Source organism: Dipodomys merriami, unplaced genomic scaffold (assembly GCF_024711535.1).
Source record: "Dipodomys merriami isolate MVZ:Mamm:240054 unplaced genomic scaffold, mDipMer1.0.p SCAF_19, whole genome shotgun sequence".
In the NCBI taxonomy this organism is placed as follows: Eukaryota; Metazoa; Chordata; class Mammalia; order Rodentia; family Heteromyidae; genus Dipodomys; species Dipodomys merriami.
This window is the reverse complement of record NW_027203270.1, coordinates 5006771-5030229: the sequence shown is the minus strand read 5'-3', so window position 1 is coordinate 5030229 and position 23459 is coordinate 5006771. Positions and strand designations below refer to the sequence as shown.

The following is a 23459-nucleotide window of genomic DNA, read 5'->3' as shown; positions in this document are numbered from 1 at the left end:
TCAGTTGAGGGTTCTGGTAGCTGTAATCCTAGCTACTCAGGAGATGTGAAGATTGTGGTTTGAAGCCAGCAGGAGCAGGAAAGGGAACATAGTGACAGTGCCCAGAATTCAAGGCCCAAGACACGGGAGGGGGGGGGGGAGGGGGGAAGGGTCAGGGTCAGTTGATTTCGCTTTCAGCAATTGACAGTCTCCTGGCAGTGAGTGAGTGATTCAGTGTATGTGTGTTGGACTTGAACTCAAGAGCCTGGGCTCTGTCATTGAGCTTTTCTGCTCAAGATTAGAGCTCTACCACTGGTGCCACAATTCCACTTCCAGCTTTTTTAGTGGTTAATTGGAGATACTAGTCTCAAGGCCTTTCCTGTTGGATTTGGCTTCAAACCATGACCCTCATATCCTCATATCTCAGCTTCCTGAGTAACTAGGATTATAGGTGTGAATCACCAGCACCCAGCGCTGGCAGCTTTTTATAAACAGAGCTGAGGCTGACATGAAGATACATTGAGTTATAAGAATGAAAAAGTATCAGTAATAGGGACCCACACAGACCTGAAGGTCAAGAACAATGAGTAGTCTACAGAATTTTAAGGTAAGACAGCATGAAGTTTACTGTTATGAGGTCACTGAAAATGACATGATCATATGATCATCATAAGTGGACCCCCCAAGATGACAATAATTACTGGAATTCAATTTTACCTAAAAATAATGTTATTTCAAGGACTAGTTAAATAGAAAAACCCTCCATGAAAATAGACAACTAAGAGAAAAAAGTTGCCTTTCCTGCCCTTAAGACACTTGACCTACAGGGGTGTCAGCAGAGAAAGTGATTAAACCTACAGCATAGGAACTAGTAGGTTTATCTCTACTACAGGACTGGTGGTAGTAACTAACCCCAGTTTACACAGCAACTGTTTGAGATTGTTACTCTAGCCCAAATCTCTGGCTTCAAGCATCTTAGAATCTTTACCTTTTTCTTAAATTTTTTTTTTTTTGTCGGTCATGGGGCTTGAACTCTGGGCCTGGGCATTGTTCCTCAGCTCTTCAGCTCAAGGTGAGCACTCTACCACTTGATTATATATATATATATATTTTTTGGGTCCGGTCATGAGGCCTGTACTCTGGGCCTGGGTGCTGTCCCTCAGCTCTTCAGCTCAAGGCTAGCGCTCTACCACTTGAGCCACAGAGCCACTTCCGGCTTTTTTCTTTTTTCTTATGTGGTGCTGAGGAATCGAACCCAGGGCCTCAGGCATGCAAGGCAAACACTCTACCACTGAGCCACCTTCCCAGCCCCAAGCACTCTACCACTTGAGCCACAGTGCCATTTTTGGTTTTCTGGTGGTTTATTGGAGATAAGAGTCTCACAGAGTTTCCTGCCAGGCTGGCTTTGAACTGTGATCCTCAGATCTCAGCCTCCCGAGTAGCTAGGATTACAAGCATGAGGTATCAGCTCCCGGCAATACACCAGGCTTTTCTCTTACCACTTAATGAAACTAAGTTCTCTGTGCTCTGGATTCTCCACCTACTCAGTGGTAGTACCTCACAGGCTCCACATATTAAACACAAACTTATGGAAAGTATCCAACACTAAAGATAGCTACTAAATGTAAATTTCCTTGTTTTAGTTTTTCTTTATTTTTAAAAATTTCCCATCTCTAGTTTAATATTTTACCCTTACTACTAGGGATTAAACTGGGGGCCTCCACTTGGCCTGCTCTATCCTCAGTTTTCCCGACAGTCTAAAACACACAGTGCATTCACCTATTAATGAAATAAAATGTGTCAGGAATGACTGTGGCTTATCTTTTCCTTTACCCTACAATTTCACATAATCCAGGATAGTATCTTGGTTTTAGTTTTTACAATTCTAATGAAATGTTCCAATTATGGTCAAGAGCTATTTCCTAATTCCCTGAGCTTCTTTTGCTCAAGGCTAGCACTCTACCACTTGAGCCATAGTACCACTTCTGGCTTTTTCTGTTTATTGTGGTAAGGAGGAATCAAACCCAGAGCTTCATGCAAGCTAGGAAACACTCTACCACTAAGCCACCTTCACAGCCATGAAGATGAGATCTTAGGATGGAGGTTTAAAGCTAGCCCGAGCAGAAAAATCTAAGAGACTCTATCTAATTAGCCAGCCAAGAAGCTGGACTGGAGGTATGGCTCAAATGCTAGAGCTCTAGAGGTAAGTGAGAAAAGAAAAGCTTTTTCAAGTTCCAGCCTGGTAGGTGGGGAAAAAAGATACATAATCTAACATTGCTATGAGAAGTTTCCTTAAACTGTAGAGGTTAAATTAAAACCAGTGTACAACTGAGTTTCAGTAGCTAGGGTGTTAACCCTAGTGTAACCTTTTTCAGATACTAAAATAAATGAATTCTGCACTTTTATAACCTTTCCTGATTATTTCATAATGATCAATGCTAAAGAGAATAGGCACATAAAATATTTTATATTTTAAAGTAAAAGGATTTTCTTTCTATAGAAGAAAAGTCCAGGTTCAAATGTTTACAGCTCATTCCGACCATTTTCCATAGAATGAGGAACAAGATTCAAACACTTAAGTTACAGTTAAAATGATCACTCTTGCCATAGGCAAGCCCTATGATAAGGTCAAACACCAAGTTAACTCAGAAATAGAAAACAGCAAAGAAGAACATGGAACATTCTGTATCTGGCAAAAAGTCCCTGTTCCAGCCAAACCCATCCCCCAGTACTCAAGTTCAATGATTGAGTTATGGAAACTTTTCTTATGTGGTAAAACTGGGGACTTTGTCTTCCAATAAGACTCTGGCAACCTGACAATGAGCCAATGTTCTGCATATGGTTTGTTGCAAGTCATATGCTTAATGTTATTCTCTGGGAATTCTCATCTTCTATTTGGTGAGAGTACCGGAACATGTCATTTTAATTAGGATTTTCTAAAAGTTAGATTTGGTTATATTAAGAAATCTATGCATTTCTCTCAGTGGAGATGGTCTAAAATTAAATAAAAATTAGTTTTAAATCTTAAAACAAATAAGCAAACAAACAAAAAATACCCCACAACCAATGTAACAGTGCCTATTAAGCACTAAAACTTTCTGGTTTGTTGGTTCTATCCCTTTACTTATTTCAATGAGTCAAAAAATTATAAGCATATCTTTCTTTTTCTTTTTTTTTTTTTTTGCCAGTCTTAGGGCTTGAATTCTGGGTCTGGATGCTGTCCCTAACCTTCTTTTGCTCATGGCTAGAGTTCTACCACTTGAGCCACAGTGCTAGTTCTGGCTTTTTGAGTTAATTGGAGGTAAGAGTCTCCTGGACTTTCCTCCTCAGATCTCAGTCTTCTGAATAGCTAGGATTTTAGATGTAAGCCATCAGCACCTGGCTAAGCCTATCTTTCTTTATATTGCCTTTTCTCTTTCTACCCGCTAAATATACCATAAGCCAGAAGGTATCACCTATAGTCTAACTTCTCTCAGAATATCTAACACTGGCAACTACTTTCCAGAATTGGCCAAGAATCTACTAAATATGATTGTAGGATGGAAACTATTTAAATGAGGGGGGGTATTCTCTCTGGGACGGATGGATTTGTATACAATAATGTACTATACTAAAAATAGCACAGGCCAAAAGTATACTTAGGGTATTGTATGGAATAGCTAGAGGCTTCATACTTACATTAAGAATAGAAATGAGAGAGACTCTAAGAGGGAACAGCTTACACTAACCAAAAGGAAAAAAATGTACATATCACCCAATTTGGAAAAAATAGTTGTAGTGTCAAAGTTTGTAAAGTCCATAAGCTTTCTAGACCACTATAATGACAATGTGCCTTGTGAAAGTTAAAATGTGTTTGTGACTTTAACTAAACCCTACAATATTGTGAAATTTATGTAAACACTTAATCTCAGAGAAAAAGAATAGGAGCCATTTGGGGTAGTCATCAGAATAGCATTTAAACTTCTGTAAAATACTAAACATACTAGAGGTGTGACTGTCAACAGCAATTATCTTTTTTTTTTTTGGGTCTGGTCATGGGGCCTGAACTCTGGGCCTGGGTGCTGTCCCTCAGCTCTTTAGCTCAAGGCTAGCGCTCTACCACTTCAGTCACAGCACCACTTCCGAGTTGTTTTCTTTTTTGCTTATGTGGTGCTGAGGAATCGAACCCAGGGCCTCAGGCATGCAAGGCAAGCGCTCTACCACTGAGCCAACTTCCCATTTTTTATTCTTATTTTTTTATTGCCAAGGTGATGTATCGAGAGAGGGCTTATAGTTACATAAGGTAATAAGTACATTTCTTGTTCAACTTATCCCTTCCCTCGTTTTTCTGCTACTTTCCCCTCGTCCCACCTCCCCCCGCAAGTTGTACAGATCATTTCCAACATATTGTCTTGTGCATGTTGAACAGCAATTATTTCTATGCTCCCCTGGAACAAATACAGAGCCAGACTTAGCAAGCCACAGGTATACTTGTGGTGCTAATTTGCCCAAATATGGTCCTATAGAAAACTAAGAGAGTCATTATCTTATTTATCTCCTTTTTGTTGGGGGGGGGTGTGGGTCAGTCGTGGGGCTTGAACTCTGGGCCTGGTCGCTGTCCCTCAACAATTCAGCTCATCACCTTCAGCTCTGAGCCACCTTCCCAGCCCTATGTCAGTTATTTATAACCTTTCGGAAGTTATACATTTTCTGATTGGTAAAAGGCATTAGAAATAAACAGGAATAATAAATATAACATGTAAAAAGGGCCCACTATGTTCAAAAAGTATTTTCCTCCTTGGGGTGGGGCTCAGTGGTAGAGTGCTTGCCTTGCATGCATGAGGCCTTGGGTTTGATTCCTCAGCACCACCTAAGCAGAAAAAGCCAGAAGTGGTGCTGTGGCCTTGAGCTGAAAAGCTGAAGAGCTGAGGGACAGTGCCCAGGCCCAGAGTTCAGCCCCCATATCAAAAAAAAAAAAAAAAAAAAGTATTTCCTCAAAAATTATCTGTATAGGCATTGTGGCTGAGACAGGAGGGTTGCAGTTTGAGCCTAACCTAGAAAAAAAGCTATAAAAGTTAGCCAGACCTATCTCAAAAATAAGCAGGGAGTGGGTGTTCACCTGAGGTACCAGCTACTTGGGAGAATTGTGTTGCAAGTGTTACATAAAATTATGACACTATCTGAAAAACGAATCACAGCAAAAGGACTGGGATGTGGCTAAAACGGTAGTTTATGCCTAGTAAGTCTGAGTAGCTCAGTTAAATCCCAGTAGTATCAAAAAAAAAAAAAAAAAAAGTATTAGTGCCTGCCCCCGGGTGTCTCATGCCTGTAAGCCTAGCTACTCAGGAGGCTGAGATCTAAGGATCTCCTTCAAAGCCAGCCTGGCCAGGTAAGGCTGGGAGACTCTTATCTCCAATAAACCGCTCAGGAAAGGGGAAGTGGCAGAGTGGCTCAAGTGGTAGAGCTGAGCTGAGGGAAAGCACCCAGGCCCCCAGGACCAAGAACAACAAAAAAGTATTAGTATAATCTTCATAAAAGCCTTTGCCTTGGCTGAAAAACATTTTAGTGATCAAATAGTGAAGTCAGCCAGATGTTGGAAGCTGTAATACTTGCTAATTAGGCAAGCGCTCTACCACTGAGCCACTTTCCCAGTCCTACTTGCTAATTAGGAGGCTAAGATCCGAGGATTCTGGTTCAAAGCCAGTCCAGCAGTCCATAAGACTTTTATCAATTAAACTACCAAAGAATGTCTACTCAAAAACAAAACAAAACAACCACCCCCCCAAAAACATGTCAAAAGTGCTGCTGGGGCTCAAGTGGTAGAGCACTAGCTTTGAGCTCAAGGACAGCATCCAGACTCTGAATTGACCACCCCCCCCAAAAAAAAATTCAAGTAAGAGCACAAAACCCTGAGTTCAAGTCCCAATACTGATGCACACATTGAGTGTGCACACATACTTTAAGGAGAGGCTGGCTTTCCTTCAATCTTTCCTGAGAACACAATCAAATCAGCCTTTTCATGCAGTCAGTAGAAATTGTGGAAATAAGATTTTTAAGAATAAAGGTAGTATCAAACCAGAAACAAAGTCATTTAAAAAACATTCCAAAAATATTCTGGAATGTTAACACATTGATATGAGTGTAAGTGAACTAAACTATACAATATTTATAAAGAATTTAAAAATTTGAAGGAAGGCTGCGCGCTGATGGCTCACTGTAATCCTCGTTGTTCAGGAGGCTGCGATCTGAGGATCACAGTTCAAATCCAGGCAGGGCAGAAAAGTCCATGAGATTCTTTTTTTTGGGTCAGGTCGTGGGACTGAACTCTGGGCCTGGGCGCTGTCCCTCAGCTCTTCAGTTCAAGGCTAGTGCTCTACCACTTGAGCCACAGCGCCACTTCCGGCTTTTTTCTTATGTGGTGCTGAGGAATCGAACCCAGGGCCTCGAGCATGCAAGGCAAGTGCTCTACTACTGAGCCACCTTCCCAGCCCTCCATGAGATTCTTATCTCCAATTAACCACCAGAAAATGGGAAGTGTCGCTGTGGCTCAAATGGTAGAGAGCTCGCCTTGAGCTGAAGAGCTGAGGGACAGCGCCCAGGCTGAGTTCAAGCCCCACAACCGACAAAAAAAAAAAAATCTGAAGGCAGTTGGGTTTATCAGTGGCCTCTGAACTAAAGAAATGCTACTCAAGGAAGCATGACTGTAAGATACAGCAACTAGATACAAACAGAGAAGTAAAAATAACCTGGTGGTAGCAGTTCTATTTCAAATCTAGATTTGTTTTGATCCCTGTGATCTTTTCACTATAACACTCTCTAACCATTCTTCCTCCAGACTAACTTATTCTTTCTGTCTTAATATTTCATAATTTCATTTAAATTTGAATTGTTGACCTTTTTCTGGCTTATCTTTTCATATTTTTGTTTACCATAGCAATTCATCACTCTCTTAACTGGGTGCACATAGTTTTAAATATCCTTCAACAGACTGCATTCCAAACTTAACTAGTTTAGTCTGATTTGCTAAACCATTTGGAGTTTTAACATGTTAAAATTAACAGAGAATGTTTCTACAGTAAATCAGAGGTAGTACTTTTAGCTAGCTCAACTCAAGGGATCTAGCTAGTGAAACTGAATCATCTCTGTTCTGAAATAAGCTGCTGATCTATAATAAACTTAGATTTATTAAAACCCCCCTCCTTTTTTTTGGGTGCTGATTCAGGAACTTGAACTCAGGACCTGGGCTCTGTCCCTGACCGACCATTTTGTTCAAGGCTACTGGTCTAACACTTGAGCCACAGCTGTACTTCTGGTTTTTTTGTTTTTGTTTTTTAAAGTTTCAGTGGAGATAAGTGTCTCATAGACTTTACTGCCTGGGCTGGCATCCAAGGACCATCCTCAGAACTCAGCCTCCTGAGTAGCCAGGGCATTGGTGGTTCACACCTGTAATCCTCTTTACTCAGGAGGCTGAGATCTGAGGATCAAGGTTCAAATCCGGCCCAGGAAAGGAAAGTCTGTGAGACTCTTATCACCAATCCAACCACCAGAAAATTGGAAGTGACCCTGGGGCTCAAGTGGTAGAGTGCCAGCCTTGAGCTAAAGAGCTGAGGGACAGCGCCCAGGCCCAGAGTTCAAGCCCCACGACCAGACCGTCCCCCCAAAAAAAAGATAATTGATGTTGACAGTCACACCTCGAAAGGAAAGTCTGTGAGACCCTTATCCCCAATCCAACCACCAGAAAACTGGAAGTGACCCTGGGGCTCAAGTGGTAGAGTGCCAGCCTTGAGCAAAAGAGCTGAGGGACAGCGCCCAGGCCCAGAGTTCAAGCCCCACGACCAGACCGTCCCCCCCAAAAAAAGATAATTGATGTTGACAGTCACACCTCTAGTAATCATGTTTAGTATTTTACAGAAGTTTAAATGCTATTCTGATGACTACCCCAAATGGCTCCTATTCTTTTTCTCTGAGATTCAATGATTACATAAATTTCACAAAAAAAAGAAAAAAAAAAAAAGAAAAAAAGAAATGTACTCATCACCTGACTTATGTAATGTACTGTAATCCTTCTACATATTACCTTCATAGTAACAATTTTAAAAAAGCCAGACAGGAGATTGGCTCAAGTGGTAGGGCACTAGCTGAGTAAGTGCAAGTCCTTGAGTTCAAACCTCAGCAATAAGAAACAACAACAACAAAAACAATTACAACCACTAAACAAAATTTTCCTTGTATAACTTAGCCTTCATTCTAGTTTCTGTGAGTAATGTTTTGTAGTGTTACTTGCTAGTTTTCATTTGAACACTATATTTAAAAGCAATTCCACTTCAAACCATAGAAAAACAAATCACATCATGTTCAACTGGAGAATCTGATGATGATATGTTGATGATTACCAAAAAAACAAAAAAGATATCTTTGGCATCTGATAATAAAGTATCACTTGTCAAATCCAATCCAATTATTTATATTGTTTAATATATTACCTATAGAAGAAGCTAAGATAATTCCTATAGACAATGCTGGAAAAACTTAGGTGGATAATATAGTCTTTTAAAATGGTCTAATTTTTCTCTAGTGAGTGACATATTTTTGGTAATATTACAATCTCTTATTGTGCCTTATTTAATAAAATACTAAAATACTGTGTAAGATTTATACTTATATGGGAATTGATGTATGATTGGTAAGCTTCATTTTTCCTTTAAAGGATATTCTGAAGGTCTTCTTCAATTTAACAACAGGACAAGATATCTTTGCTTCTCTAAAACTAAAAAGCTATTTCAAAAATTCTGACCCAGCTAGGCTCAGGTGGCTCATACCTGTAATCCTTAGCTATTTAGGAGGCTGAGAACTGAGCCAGTCCAGGCAGGAAAGTCTGTAAGACTTTCATTTCCATTTAACCATCCAAAAGCTAGAAGGGAAGCTGTGGCTCAAAGGGTAGAGTGAAAAAGTTCAAGGACAGTGGGGCAGGCCCTGAGTGTAAGCTTGAGAATCTGCACATAAATGTACATGCCTATGTATGCGCGCATGCACGCACGCACGCACACACCCACCCACCCACCCACCCACACCTACCCCTGACCTAATTTAGTCTTTTATACATTTACTCTACTCAAACAGTGATATTAACATTAGTCTTTAAAGAATTACTCACCCAATAAAAGCCACCATTTGTTCTACTATGTGCTTGCTGAATGTTATTATAACAAAGATTTTCTGTAAGAAACACCAATTAAAATATTGTCATTAAAAAACATACTATAAGTTAAAAAATCTAACAATAATTAAAAAAAAGCAAGTCCTGCTATAACTACAATTTAAAATTGTCTTTTATTCATGTACTGGTACTGGTTCTTGAACTTAGCCTTGTACTCTCAGGTTTCTTGCTCACAACCACTTGACATTACTACTTGACAGACTTCTAATCCAAATGTTTCATTTTTATTTTTATGTTTTTAGTTGTGGGGCTTGGGCCTGGGTGCTGTTGCAGCTCTTTTGCTCAGGCTCTACCAGTGGCACTCTATCATAGTGCCACTTCTGGTTTTCTGGTGGTTAAGTGGAGATAAGAGTCTCATGGACTTTTCCTGCCTGGGCTGGCTTTGAACCGTGATCCTCAGATCTGTTTCCTGAGTAGTTAGGATTACAAATGTGAGCCACTAGTTGCATGCCAAACATTTAAGATAGAGTAAAAGAATTTAATTCAAATAGTAGGTTTTGTTTTATTTTTTAAGTGGTGGTACTTGGACTGCACAAGAGTCTTATACATGCTAGGAAAGTGCTCTATCACTTTACTGTGTTCCCAAACTGGTATTATATATTTTGAAAGTGCTTTTCCTTAAGTGCACAGCTTTAATCTTATTAGGATACTTGACAATGACTGAAAGAAATGTGAGTCAAGAAACCCCAGACTGGGCTGGGAAGGTGGCTCAGTGGTAGAGCACTTGCCTTGCATGCATGAGGCCCTGGGTTTGATTCCTCAAGCACCACATAAGCAGAAAAAAAAAAAAAAGCCGGAAGTGGTGCTATGGCTCAAGTGGTAGCGCGCTAGCCTTGAGCTGAAGAGCTGAGGAACAGTGCCTAGGCCCAGAGTTCAGGTCCCACAACCAGACCCCCCCCCCCAAAAAAAAAGAAACCCCAGACTAAAATAAAATATAGTGGACATGTAAAATCCTGTATGCAACAGAAGCTATACTGATTCACATACAGCTTTTAATTTTTAAAAATTTTTTTAGTCAGCCATGAGACTTGAACTCAGGTCCTAGGCACTGTCGCTGAGCTCTTTTGCTCAAAGTTAGGGCTCTACCACTTGTCCACTTCCAGCTTTTGAGTAGTAAATTAGAGATAAGAGTCTTACAGGGACTTTTCTGCCTGGGTTGGCTTCAAAATGTGATCTTCAGATCTCAGCCTCCTGAGTAGCTAGCATTACAGGCATGAGTCACCAGTGCCTGGCTCACACATAGCTTTTCTTTTCTTTTTTTTGGGTCCGGTTGTGCGGCCTCAACTCTGGGCCTGGGTGCTGTCCCTCAGCTCTTCAGCTCAAGCCTAGCACTCTACCACTTGAGCCACAGCACCATTTCCGGCTTTTTTTTTTTCCCCTGCTTTTGTGGTGCTGAGGAATTGAACCCAGGGCCTCATGCATGCAAGGCAAGCGCTCTACCACTGAGCCACCTTCCCAGCCCCTCACACATAGCTTTGAGTACAAAAGCTCAGGGATAGTACCGAGGGCCTGATTTCAAAAACTAAAGACCAGCACTCCCTGCCCCCCTAAAAGTATTACAAGTATAGAAATGTAAATGGGTATAAATGCCATTAATGTTTTTTAAAAGCAATTAAACAAAGAAAATCTAAAAACAACCAAACAAAATAATCTATAATGTCACAAAAGCTTAGAGAAAAATAAGTGTTTACTATTGTTATTATCTGGTGAATAATTACGTTAGCCAATGTAACCCACATAAAGGGGAAGAAAATAAAATGAATCTGAGGAAAGAAGGCAGGTTGCACTAAAGCATACCATTTTATGTAGAAAACTAGTAAGACAGGGTTACATGAATGGTATTTGAATACTAATGAAGCAACCAAGATAATTATTACAGATAATTTAGGGGAGAAGAGCATTACTATAAGGAGTTGTGCCAAAAGTCAGTTATTTAGGCTATAAATCTTATCCCAATCAACAGAACCAATGGCATTGACTTCCAATGATTTCATCACCATGAGCTTTCCCTATCATCATTTCCTAACATGTAAAATAAATTAATGCCCAGATAATTGCACAATTTTGCTTGAGAAACAAAACAAGATTTTCTTTTAAAATGTAACAGCTTAAAAATTCACTGTATTGGGCTGGGAAGTTGGCTCAGTGATAGAGTGCTTGCCTTGCATGCCTAAGGCCCTGGGTTCGATTCCTCAGCACCACATAAGCAAAAAGAAAAAAGCCGGAAGTGGCGCTGTGGCTCAAGTGGTAGAGTGCTAGCCTTGAGCTGAAGAGCTGAGGGACAGTGCCCAGGCCCAGAGTTCAGGCCCTATGACTGACATAGCAACAACAACAACAACAAAAATAAAACTCTTATTGGACAACTGTCTGATTTTAAGTTGAGGAAAAAGAGATGAAAGCTGTAAATGTTGACTCACACCTGTAATTTACTCAAAGTCAGAGCTGAGGACCATTGTTCAAAGCCATCCAGGGCAGGCGTGTCCATGAGACTCATATCTCCAAATAACTACTAAAAAGCCAGAAGTGAAGCTGTGGCTCAAGTGGTAGAATGCTAGCTTTGAGAGAAAAAGCTCAGGGACCGTGCATAGGCCTTGAATGCAAGTCCCAGGCTTGGCACCAAAAAGAGAGAGAGGGAGGAGAAAAGGAGGAGGAGGCGAAGAAAACAAATGCAGAAATAGGTTTAGTATAAAGAGTACAGAAAAAAATGTGTTTGGGTGTTTCTGTCTATTTCAGAAATGGCTAAAATGTTTACACTGCTCACTAATAGTACTTACCCAAGAAATGAGAAATGCTTGTTACCATGAACTACATCTGGATGTACATCAAGTGACATGCCTTTATAAAGTATGTCACTATGACACAATAGAACATAGCAAACATAGCTTTGGTTTAGTGAAGCAATACAGATTCTTTCCTTTCAGAAACAAAAGGATTTGTAGCTTTGTTTTGCTTTTTCCTTCCTTTTTCTTTTTCTTTTTCTTTCCTGTACATAGTAGGTTCAATGAAACAGCTTCAACTTTAAAAGCTCAGTTTGGATTTTAGTGTCTTAGGTAAGAAATTTTGTTTCTTTAAAAAAGTTTTATTTTTACCTTAGTTATTTCCTTCTTTCCTGTATTTGCTACTTTGGGTAGTACTGGGAATCTGAACTCATCTTTATTACTTGAGCTATACCTTCAGCCTACTTTGTCTTCTCTAACATAGCTTGTCCCTCTTTGAGATAAATAATATGAATTACCTGGCAAGGATCCTGATAAATAGTAGGCATTCAACAATTTAGTTTCCATAGTTATATTAATAATTTACATAGATAAGAAGGGAATGCAAAAGAAAGAACACTGAACATGAAGTCCTAAGATTTGGGTTCAAATTCAAGCTTTTTTTTTTTTTGCTGTCTTGGTCACTGTCCCTGAGCTTTTTCTTTTTGCCTGAGATTAACAATCTACCACAAGAACCACAGTTCCACTTCCAGTTTTTTTTTGGCCAGTCCTGGGGCTTGAACTCAGGGCCTGAGCACTGTCCCTGAGCCTCTTTTGCTCAAGGCTATTACTCTACCATTTGAGTCACAGAACCACTTCTGGCCTTTTCTGTTTATGTGGTACTGAGGAATTGAACCCAGGGCTTCATGCATGGTAAGCAAGCACTCTACTACTAAGCCACATTCCCAGCCCCACTTCCAGCTTTAATTTTTAATATAGCATACCACACTTTACAATGCTTAATGTAATCATATTAAAGAATTACTATGATCATTTTGTGATTGTCAGACTTACAGTGGTTAATAAATGTTGCTTGAAGCCGGATGCCAGTGGCTCACACCTGTAAGACTAGCTACTCAGGAGGCTGAGATCTGAGGATTGTGACTCAAAGACAGCCCGGGCAGGAGTCTGAGACTCTCCAATTAACCACTCAAAAACTGGAAGTGGAGCTGTGGCTCAAATTGGTAGAGCTCTAGCAAAAGAGCTCAGGGGCAGTGCCCAGAGGCCCTGAGTTCAAGCCCTATGACTAGCAAAAAACAAAACACAAAACAAAACAAGAGTTAAAAATGGTTATAACTTAAATGGTCATAACCAGTAGGGTGGTGGCAGTGAATTGCTGTAATCCTAGTTACTTAGGTGACTGAGATCTGAGGATCATTGTTCAAAGCCAGCCTAAGCAGACAAATTGAGATGGTTATCTCCAACTAAGCAGCAGCAAAAATACTGCAAATGGAAAGTTATGAGGAGGCCCTACATTCAAATCCCAGTGCTGTCAAAAAGAAAAAAACAACCAACAAACCAAAAAACAGCAAACCAAAAAACAAAAACTTATGGATTCCTAGAAAAGTTGCTATAAATTAATTAAAATACTCCCCTCAGGGCTGGCAAGGTGGCTCAGTGGTAGAGCACTTGCCTTGCATGCCTGAGGCCCTGGGTTCGATTCCTCAGCACCACATAAGCAAAAAGAAAATAAAAAGCTGGAAGCGGCGCTGTGGCAAGTGGTAGAGCGCTAGCCTTGAGCTGAAGAGCTGAGGGACAGCGCCCAGGCCCAGAGTAGAGTTCAGGCCCCATGACCGGACCCAAAAAAAAAAACAACAAAAAACAACAACAACAAAAATACTCCCCTCTACCTCTTCCCCTCCCCTCACTCAGGAGCAGGGGGTTGCTTGTGGGGCTTGAAGTCAGGGCCTAGAGTTTTTCTATTCAAGACTTCCTGCTCTACTTCTTTGAGCCACAGTACTACTTCCAGCCTTTTCTGTTTATGTGGTATAGAGGAATTGAACCCAGGGCTTCATGTATGCTAGGCAAGCACTCTACCACTAAGCCACATTCCCAGCCCTCATTCTTTGACTTTAAGAACCAGAGGAAGAGCTAGAGAGAAGGGCTTGAATCCAGGGCCTCATGCTCAGTTTTCTCACTCACAGTTGGCAGTCCACCCCTTGAACCACATCTCTAGTTTGGCTGGTACTTAAGACTAACTCAGGGTCTTACACATGTGATGCACAGGTTCAACCACAGAAATATATCCCCAGCTGGTTGAGTGTATTTTTAATTATTATGGAATGATATAGTGACACAGAGACATTACTTCATGGTTCTTAACTTTCTTTGGATAAATACCTGTCTTTGTTGCAAATCACATTGATCAAGAACAAATTTTTTCCAGGTTAATTTTTAACTTCATTCTAGTGAGACTTGCCCTTAGTAGGAAACAATTCACATCACAGCTCTTGATTCACATATCTATTTCCCTTTAATGTCTTAGGCTCTAGTTGTATATGTGTGTATCCTACAGATATTCAGTGTCTCTGGGGACTAGCACAGTCTCACTTCTGTAACCACAGCCCACATTTCCTTGCTTCTTCAGAATCCTTTCTTCCCCATTTTCTCCCCCACTAACATCTGGCTGGTTTTCGGTAAAGAATGTTAGTGTCAAGTGAGAAAATACTATATAGAGTATGAGAAAGAAAAGAAATAGTGAAAGGCAATATTTTCTCAGGTTGTGGTCAGGAGAGATACTACATTACTTGACTGTATATATAAAAATGCTGTGGATTTTTCTATATAGAACACACTTTTGTTTGCTAAGTTTTAGGTAGATGGTTTCATGGAGCAAAAAATAGACGAGAAAAGGGAAGGGAGGAAAAAAAGAGAGGAGGAAAACAAAGGAATTTTTTTTAATCTTATTTTTCTGTGCCAGTACTGATGCATGGGTATTGTCACAGAGGTTTTTTTTTGTTTTGTTTTTTGCTGGTCGTGGGGCCTGAACTCTGGGTCTGGGCGCTGTCCTTAAGCTCTTCAGCTCAAGGCTAGCGCTCTACCACTTGAGCCACAGCACCACTTCCAACCTTTTCTGCTTATGTGGTACTGAGGAATCGAACCGAGGGCCTCATGCATGCAAGGCAAGCACTCTACCACTGAGCCACCTTCCCAGCCCCATCACAGAGGTTTTTTTGCTTTAGGTCTACTACTTCAGCCACAGCTCTCCACTTTCAGCTTTTTCCTGGTTAACTGGATTTTGGTGGTTAATTGGATTTTCCTGCCCAGTATGGCACTGAGCCTCCATCCTCAGATCTCATCCTCCTGACTAGGTAGAATTAGACAGGAACCAACAACATTAGGCAATAAGGGAATTTACTAACATCCACGTAACATTTGCATACTTTATTATCTAAGTAAGCTATTAAGCCACGGATGAGCCTAATTTTCTTAAAAATGAGCCAGTTTCAGTGTCTTATAATAGTTTATCATAATCAGTTAACAGTGAATAAAGGCTATAATTACCTGGATATGCATTTTAATTATTGCTTTTCCAATCAGGGTTGCACCAAAGAAGGTCCAAAAAGGTACAAGAAAGTGTCCACATGTTATTCCAGCCAGATCAAACAGAGGATTTGGAATCTATTAAGAAAACAACAACAATTTCCATACAACATTCAAAGACCAATTTAATTTTAACACCCACTGGTATATATTATTTTGTTTTGGGTTTTGTTTAAATTGTAAAACAAATCATAAGTTCCCTGGTTAGTTCTACACTGTTCAGAAGCTGGCTTTCATATTTTCCCCAGGCTGTTCTTCAGTATGTTCACAGTGAACCAGGCCTTTTCTTTATTTACTGATGGCCAATGCCTCATAAACAAATCTTCTTCCCTTAAATCACAAGAGAAATGGACAAAGTCCATGGATCTGCAGGTATTGAATCCCATTGACTGGATTCTTGGGCATTTGCTTTGGATTACTTTCTATGGCAAGGTATGAGTAAAGCATTAAAATTATTGCAAAAGTTACTTAGGTTTTTTTTTTTGGTGCCAGTCCTGGAACTTGAACACAGGGCCTGGGTACTGTCTCTACACTTTTGTGCTCAAAGTTAATGTTCTCCTACAATGTCACAACATTTCTGGCTTTTTGGTAGTTAATTACAGACAAGACTCTCATAGACTTTCCTGCCCAGGCTGCTTTGAACTGTGATCCTCTTGAGTAGCTAGAATTATAGGTGTGAGTCACCACTGCCCAGCAAGTATCCTAAATTTTTTAGCCTGAAATATGAATGTTACCTGAAAGTGCTCACATCTTTAACAAGCATTTTTATACATTCAAAATTAATTTACAGATTAATGTTCTTGACATTTAAAATTTCATAATTTCCTTCATATTTGCCAATTATGGGCCTTGAACTCAGGGTCCCTGGGCTCTTTTGCTCAAGGCTAGTGGTCTACTACTTCGAGCTACAGCATCACTTCCAGTTTTCTGGTGGTTGGTTGGAGATAGGAGTCTCATAGACTTTTCTGCCTGGGATGGCTTTGAACTGTGATCCTTAGATCTCAGCCTCCTGAGAAGCTAGGATTACAGGTATGAGCCACCAGTACCTGGCTCTATTTATATTTCATGTTTAGAGAGCTCAAGGCTTTGAGTCCCTGTGACATATTTCAGAAAGAAAATAAAATGTGCAAATATGAGAGCACAGATTCACATGTTTTGAATACTTAGTCCCAGACAGAGAAATGATTTACAACAAATAACTTTTTTCCTTCCTTCCTTCCTTCCTTCCTTCCTTCCTTCCTTCCTTCCTTCCTTCCTTTCTTTCTTTCTTTCTTTCTTTCTTTCTTTCTTTCTTTCTTTCTTTCTTTCTTTCTTTCTTTCTTTCTTTCTGTTATGGGGCTTGAACTCTGGGCCTGGGCACTGTCCTTTACCTTTTCAGCTCAAGTCCAGCACTCTACCTCTTGAGCCACAGAGCCACTTCCAGTTTTCTGAGTAGTTTATTGGCGATAAGAGTCTCACAGACTTTCCTGCCCATGCTGGCTTTGAACGGCAATCCTTAGATCTCAGCCTCCTGAGTAGCTAGGATTACAGGCGTGAGCCACCAGCACCTGGCTTAATAAATAACTTTTTTGAGTATTTCATCTATTTTTCTTCTACAGAAACATCTGCTCTTATGGTTTTTGGCTGAATCACTTACAAGTCAATAAATTTAATTTTTTAACTCTGAAAAAGCCTAGATGTTTAAAAACTAGTTGCCACATTTTTTTTAAAGCAATGCTATGACTTAATTAGAATTCAAGAACTCTTTTGTCAGTAACACTCTGATTCAATAAATTGTCTTTTTAAATGTAAATTAAAATACTTTATGCAATTTATTTTCTTATAACCATGTTGTAAGCTTTATATCTGCCATCTTAGTTTCTCATGTTATCCTTACAATTCCATGAATTATAACTTTTCCATTATTCTCAGACTCCAATCCACATTGAAATGCAGGTAAATTTAATGTATGGCATATATAATAAAAAGTAGGATTTGACAGACTTTTGGGTATCTCATTCTACAGTGGATACGCTCATAGGAGTATAGTGAATGATTTTTTTTTTAGATATACACTTATTATTATTATTATTATTATTATTATTATTATTATTGTATTATTGTGCTGGTACTAGGGCTTTAATGCAGGGCCCGGGCACTGTCTGAGCTTTTGTGTTAAAGGCTGGAGCTTTACCACTGTGATCCACAGCTTTACTTCCAGTTTTCTGGTGGTTAATTGGAGAGTCTCACAGACTTTCCTGCCTGAGCCAGCTTTGAACTGAGATCCTCAGATCTCAGCCTTTTGAGTAGCTAGGATTATAGACATGAGCCACTAGCACCTAGTGTTAGATATTGTGTTAAGGGCTTGATGTTATCAACATAATTCTCACAACCCTATATGATATCATACTAATTTTACATAGGAAAATAATGAAAGAAATCATGCCATTTGTCTTAGGCAAAGGCAGCAAAGTAGGAGTTGAACAACTCTTGGAAGTTTGTGCCTTCTAAGCTTGTTCTTTGGGTTTCTAAATTAATGATATCATTACCTATTAGACATTTCAACATAATACCATAGAAGCCAAGTACTGTTTCTCAGTACTTCAGGATCCATAAGGAGATAGAATATGTCTTGAACCTCTTATTTATTTTATTTATTTATTTTTTGGGTCTGGTTGTGGGGCCTGAACTCTGGGCCTGGGCACTGTCCCTCAGCTCTTCAGTTCAAGGCTAGCACTCTACTACTTGAGCCACAGCGCCATTTCTGGCTTTTTTCTTTTTGCTTATGTGGTACTGAGGAATCGAACCCAGGGCCTCATGCATGCAAGGCAAGCGCTCTACCACTGAGCCACCTTCCCAGCCCAGAACCTCTTTTTTAAAATACTTTTTATTTTAGTTGGGCGCCAGAGGCTCACACCTGTAATCCTAACTACTCAGGAGGCTGAGATCTTAGGATCGCTGTTCAAAGCCAGTCTGGGCAGGAAAGTCCATGAGACTCTTATCTCCAATAAACCACTAGAAAACTGGAAGTGGCGCTGTGGCTCAAGCTGTAGAGTGCTAGCCTTGAGCTGAAGAGCGCAGGACAGCGCCCAAGCCCAGAGGTTCAAGCCCCACAACTGACCAAAAATAAAAAAATTAAAAAAAAATTTTTTTAACAGTGCTAAAGAGGGCTTTTTGCAGTAGTTGAACATCCTATCACTGAACTATATCTTCAGACTCCTTTTAAACCTTTACTCCTAGAACAAAGTGGCTAATATAAAGCATATTATGAACACTTATGAGCTTGGTATTGTATTGGTATATGGTCTAAAAATTCCTGTATCAGCCTTTGCAGTAAAATGTCTTATTTCTATCTTTACATCTTTGCCTCTCTGCCTCCTTCTCCTTCTCCCCCCTTCTCTCTTTCTCCCTCTTTCCCTTTCTCTCTCCCTTCCCTGTCAATAGATATGGTCTTGCTAAGCAATCCAGTCACAAGCCATCAATCCCTGGTCCTCCTGTCTTAGCCTATGCAGTGCTGGAATGCAGGTCTTCACTACCATATCCAATGTACGTTCCATTTTTAAAAATAAGAAAATCTGGGCTCTAGGAGTAATATGAGTGACATTATACAGTTAAGAGGCATACCTGGTTTATGAGTTAAGGCAGCCTGACTCTATAGGGTATTCTCTTTCTAGTCTATTCATTCTATAATATAACTTGTTCATGAAGTTGTAATTAGCTTATGAAAATTCCAGGTATTACCAGAGCCTGCAGAAAGTCATCTAGATATATTTTGGCATTTGTTTTACTAAGATAAAGGAGAGTACAAAGATGTAATATTTGTGACTTAATATATAATTAATAGTTATATCAATAATTTTGCAAATTTTATTTATAATTAAAGTTTATAGCTTATCAACTAGGTGCTTAGAGATATTTTGGCTAATCTGTCATTGAATTGCCAATAATTGTATATATGCCACTAAGAAAGACTGAACAAACTGGCCTATATTATAAATAAGTTTTTTTTTTTTTGGGGGGGGGTCCAGAAGTGGGGCCTGAACTCTGGGCCTGAGCGCTGTCCCTCAGCTCTTCAGCTCAAGGCTAGCGCTCTACCACTTGAGCCACAGCACCACTTCTGGCTTTTTTTCTTTTTGCTTATGTGGTGCTGGGGAATCAAACCCAGGGCCTCATGCATGCAAGGCAAGTGCTCTACCACTGAGCCACCTTCCCAGCCCCTAAATAAGTTTTTATATTAGAAAAGGATGAGAATAAAAACTAATTCACCAAGGAATGACAATTTCACAAATCTGAAATTAAAACATTTTCAGAAAAAAATAGCTTCTTAGTTCATTACAATCAAAGTTGTCCTTAGCTTTGCTTCAGATACTGCCAATATCAAAGCCAGGAGATAAGGTTTCTTAAGATGAATGTTGTGTGAATTCTTCCAAACAACTAACACTAGAAACTTTAGAAAAAGACTTTCTCTCTACAACTTTGTGGAACATTATGCTAAAACTAAACTATGTAACTTAAGGGTAGGGATGGGATAGGGAAAATGGAAGAGAACAATGGAGGGGGTAACAGTGATCAAGAAGCACTATACTCATAAACATATTTATAAAATTGTAACCTCTTCATACATTTACTTAGTAATAAAGAAAAAAGTCTTAAAAAACAAATGTTCTTGGGGGGGGGGGTGGTGGGAGATGGGAAGGGATGAGAAGGGGAAACAAAGGAGGAGGCAACAATGCTTGATAAGAAATGTACTCATTACCTTGTCCATGTAATTGTAACCCCTCTGTAGGGTATTTTCACAATAAAAATTAAAAAAAAGTTCTCACTTTTAATACAACTCACTTACTGAAGCACATGCCAAAATCCCAAAAAATCCAACTTTTTGTACTAGATTTTGAACTGCCAGTTTAGCCCGTGAAGCAAAATCCTGTAAAAAGAAAGACATTAAAACATTAATGGGTTATATTAAATTATATTATCATAAAAACTGATAGCATTGATTTTTCTTCTTCTGCCAGTTCTGGAGCTTGAACCCATGGCCTGGGTGCTTTCTTTGAGCTTTTGTGCTTAAGGCTAGTGCTCTATACCTGAGGCACAACTCCACTGCTTTACTTCCAGCTTTTTGGTGGTTAATTGGAGATAAGAGTCTTACAGTGCTTGCTTCAGCAGCACACATACTAAAATTGGAATGATACAGAGAAGATTAGCATGGCCCCTGCACAAGGATGACAAGCAAATTCGTGAAGCCAGACCCAAAGAAACACAGGTCCCACATTTCCCTTATTTGTAATAATTAGTACACATGTAGGATAATCTTAGCAGAAGAGTACAATAGCTCAATAGCTATGTATATATGACCATATAAGATGATGCTAAGACATGAACACAAGAGGTTTTTCTTGTTTTAATGTACTATATGATTTTTTTTGCCTGTTGCGGGGCCTGGGAGCACTAGTACTCTACCACTTGAGCCACAGTGCCACTTCCGGCTTTTTCTGCTTATGTGGTGCTGAGGAATTAAACCCAAGGCCTCATGCATGCAAGGCAGCACTCTACCACTGAGCCACTTTCCCAGCCCCTAATTTTCTTTTTCTAGGTTGATCCCAATTCTATCACACAAATTATTTAGTCTAACAAATGATAGAAAATTGACTTTTCTACATATAAGAGCAACAGAGAGTTGCATCTGGATAGGTGCTCTGGTGCCTTAATTTCAAGGCTTTAGAATTTTCTATTTATTTAAACATGACTGTTAGTACCAACATTTCACATTAGTACCATTTTTCCATTACACAATCATATATATCATGGGGCATGGTTCACTTGGTATAGTAAACACAAGGCCTCAAGTTCAATGTCTAGTGCTGCCAAAATACAAAAATTCATAAAAAGGAAGACATAACCATATATAAAAATGTAAAGTGGAAAAGAGGTATTGTATTAGTCACATTATATACAGAAAAAAAGATTAAACATTATACAGATCACCTGTATCTGTTTATGCTATTCTCTTTCCTTTTACAAATAAAGATAGTTAAGACTGGATATGCTCAAAAAAATTATTTTTTTGAGATGGGATCTTGCTATGGTTCTCCTTGCCTCAGCCCTTCAAGTAATGGGGATTATAGGCATGTACTAACAACATGTTTTAAAAAAATATCCACTCATGACCTTACCTATGTAACTGTAACCCCTGTGTAATCACTTTTGTAATACAAATAAGTAAAAATCCAGGGTTAGGGTGTGACTCAGGTTATAAGAGTGTCTGTTAAAAAACAAACAAAAGCCATCTTTTTTTTTTTGGGGGTCCGGTCATGGGGCCTGAACTCTGGGTCTGGGCGCTGTTCCTCAGCTCTTCAGCTCAAGGCTAGCACTCTACCACTTGAGCCACAGCACCACTTCTGGCTTTTTTCTTATGTGGTGCTGAGGAATTGAACCCAAGGCCTCGAGCATGCAAGGCAAGTGCTCTACCACTGAGCCACCTTCGCAGCCCCACAAAAGCCATCTTAAACTACACAGTAGTACACAACTGTAGTTCCAGCACTCAGGCAGAGCAGGAGGTTTGAGAGTTTGAGGCCAGCCTGAATAGCAAGCAAGATTCTGTCACTAAATCAATCAACCAAACAATCCTGAGAAAGAAGTCAATTCATTACAGGAATACTAAGAAAGGAGAATAAAACAGAGAAGGCAAGAATAAAGGAAACAGACTTGTTCTTTCAGATGCCTGGGTGCCCACCATCATTTAACCTTCAAGGTGCTTCCCCAATCTTTATGTCAATGAAAATAGGCTTAGTAGAAACCTCCTTTAACTAATTAATGTTTAAAGAATTAAAGTACCTTTTTAAGGAGTTTTACTTTTTGCTGGGAATGTGGCTTAATGGTAGAGTGCTTGCCTAGCAGGCATGAAGCCCTGGGTTCAATTCCTCAGTGCCACATAAACAGAAAAAGCCAGAAGTGATGCTGTGGCTCAAGTGGGAGATGGCCAGCCTTAAGTAAAAGAAGCCCCGGGACAGTGCCCAGGCCCTGAGTTCAAGCCCTAGGACTGGTTAAAAAAAAAGTTTTACTTTTTAGAAATGGTGAAAGTCATTTACCAAAATGGATTTCATAAATACTCTTAACTATGTAATACACACAGTGACCATGCTACTTTCACTTCCTATAATTTCTTTCCAAGGCTTTCACAATATTCTCAGAATTGAAATTATACACTGAACAACCATGAACATTAGCTGAAATTAAACTAATACAAATTTAAGTTGTTTTAATTAAAAGAAATGAACAGTTACTAAATATATTCTGATTCTTGATTGTTTTCCTTGTCAGTGTAATAAAAAAAATACTTAGGGAAGCATTAGTGTTTGTTCCAAATCTATAATAAAGTAGTAAATAATAAAGAAGTAACTCATGCTTATATTCTATAAACAGCTATATTTTATCGTATTTGTTTTACGCTGATTGTAATTTTGAAGCCATATCAATAAAATTTACTGGTATATAGTTTTAAAGGTTTTTTTGTTTTTTTTTTTTCTTTAATGTTTCAGGGTGGGTGGTGAATAAACCTAAGGGCTTCATGTGCTCTGGTCTACCAAAGCAATACCATGAAACATTATTGTACAAAATGGTTTTTTTTTTTTTTTTTGGTCGGTCGTGGGCTTGATTTCTGGGCCTGGGCACTGTCCCTCAGCTCTTCAGCTCAAGGTGAGTGCTCTACCGCTTGAGCCACAGCGCCACTTCCATTTGTACAAAATGTTCTACATGTACTAATTTTGTTTTCCTTGGTGCCCTATATCATTCAAAATAAACATATCTATTTCTGGTCTTGGGGCTTGAACTCAGGGCTTGAGTGGTGTCCCTGAGCTCCTTCTGCTCAAGGCTAGCTCTCTACCAAGCCACAGTGCCACTTCTGGCTTTTTCTGAATAGTTTATTGGTGGAAGTGGTGCTGTGGCTCAAGTGGTAGAGTGCTGGCCTTGAGCTGAAGAGCTCAGGGACAGTGCCCAAGCCCAGAGTT

At 39.6% G+C, this 23459-nt stretch overlaps 1 protein-coding gene and 1 non-coding gene across 2 annotated transcripts in view; one reads left to right on the top strand and one right to left on the bottom strand.

The window, feature by feature from the left end:
• Positions 1-23459, bottom strand: part of Vmp1 (vacuole membrane protein 1) — a 104032-nt gene that overhangs the window by 11412 nt on the left and 69161 nt on the right. The window contains exons 8-10 of the mRNA XM_070027055.1: positions 20297-20377; positions 15436-15552; positions 9113-9174 (exon numbers count right to left, since the gene is read on the bottom strand). Coding sequence (XP_069883156.1) covers positions 9113-9174; positions 15436-15552; positions 20297-20377 — 260 coding nt within the window. The remainder of the gene's footprint in view (positions 1-9112; positions 9175-15435; positions 15553-20296; positions 20378-23459) is intronic.
• On the top strand, positions 20604-20710 carry LOC138831230 (U6 spliceosomal RNA). The gene has a single exon (XR_011373176.1). It is a non-coding gene; the product is annotated as a U6 spliceosomal RNA (small nuclear RNA).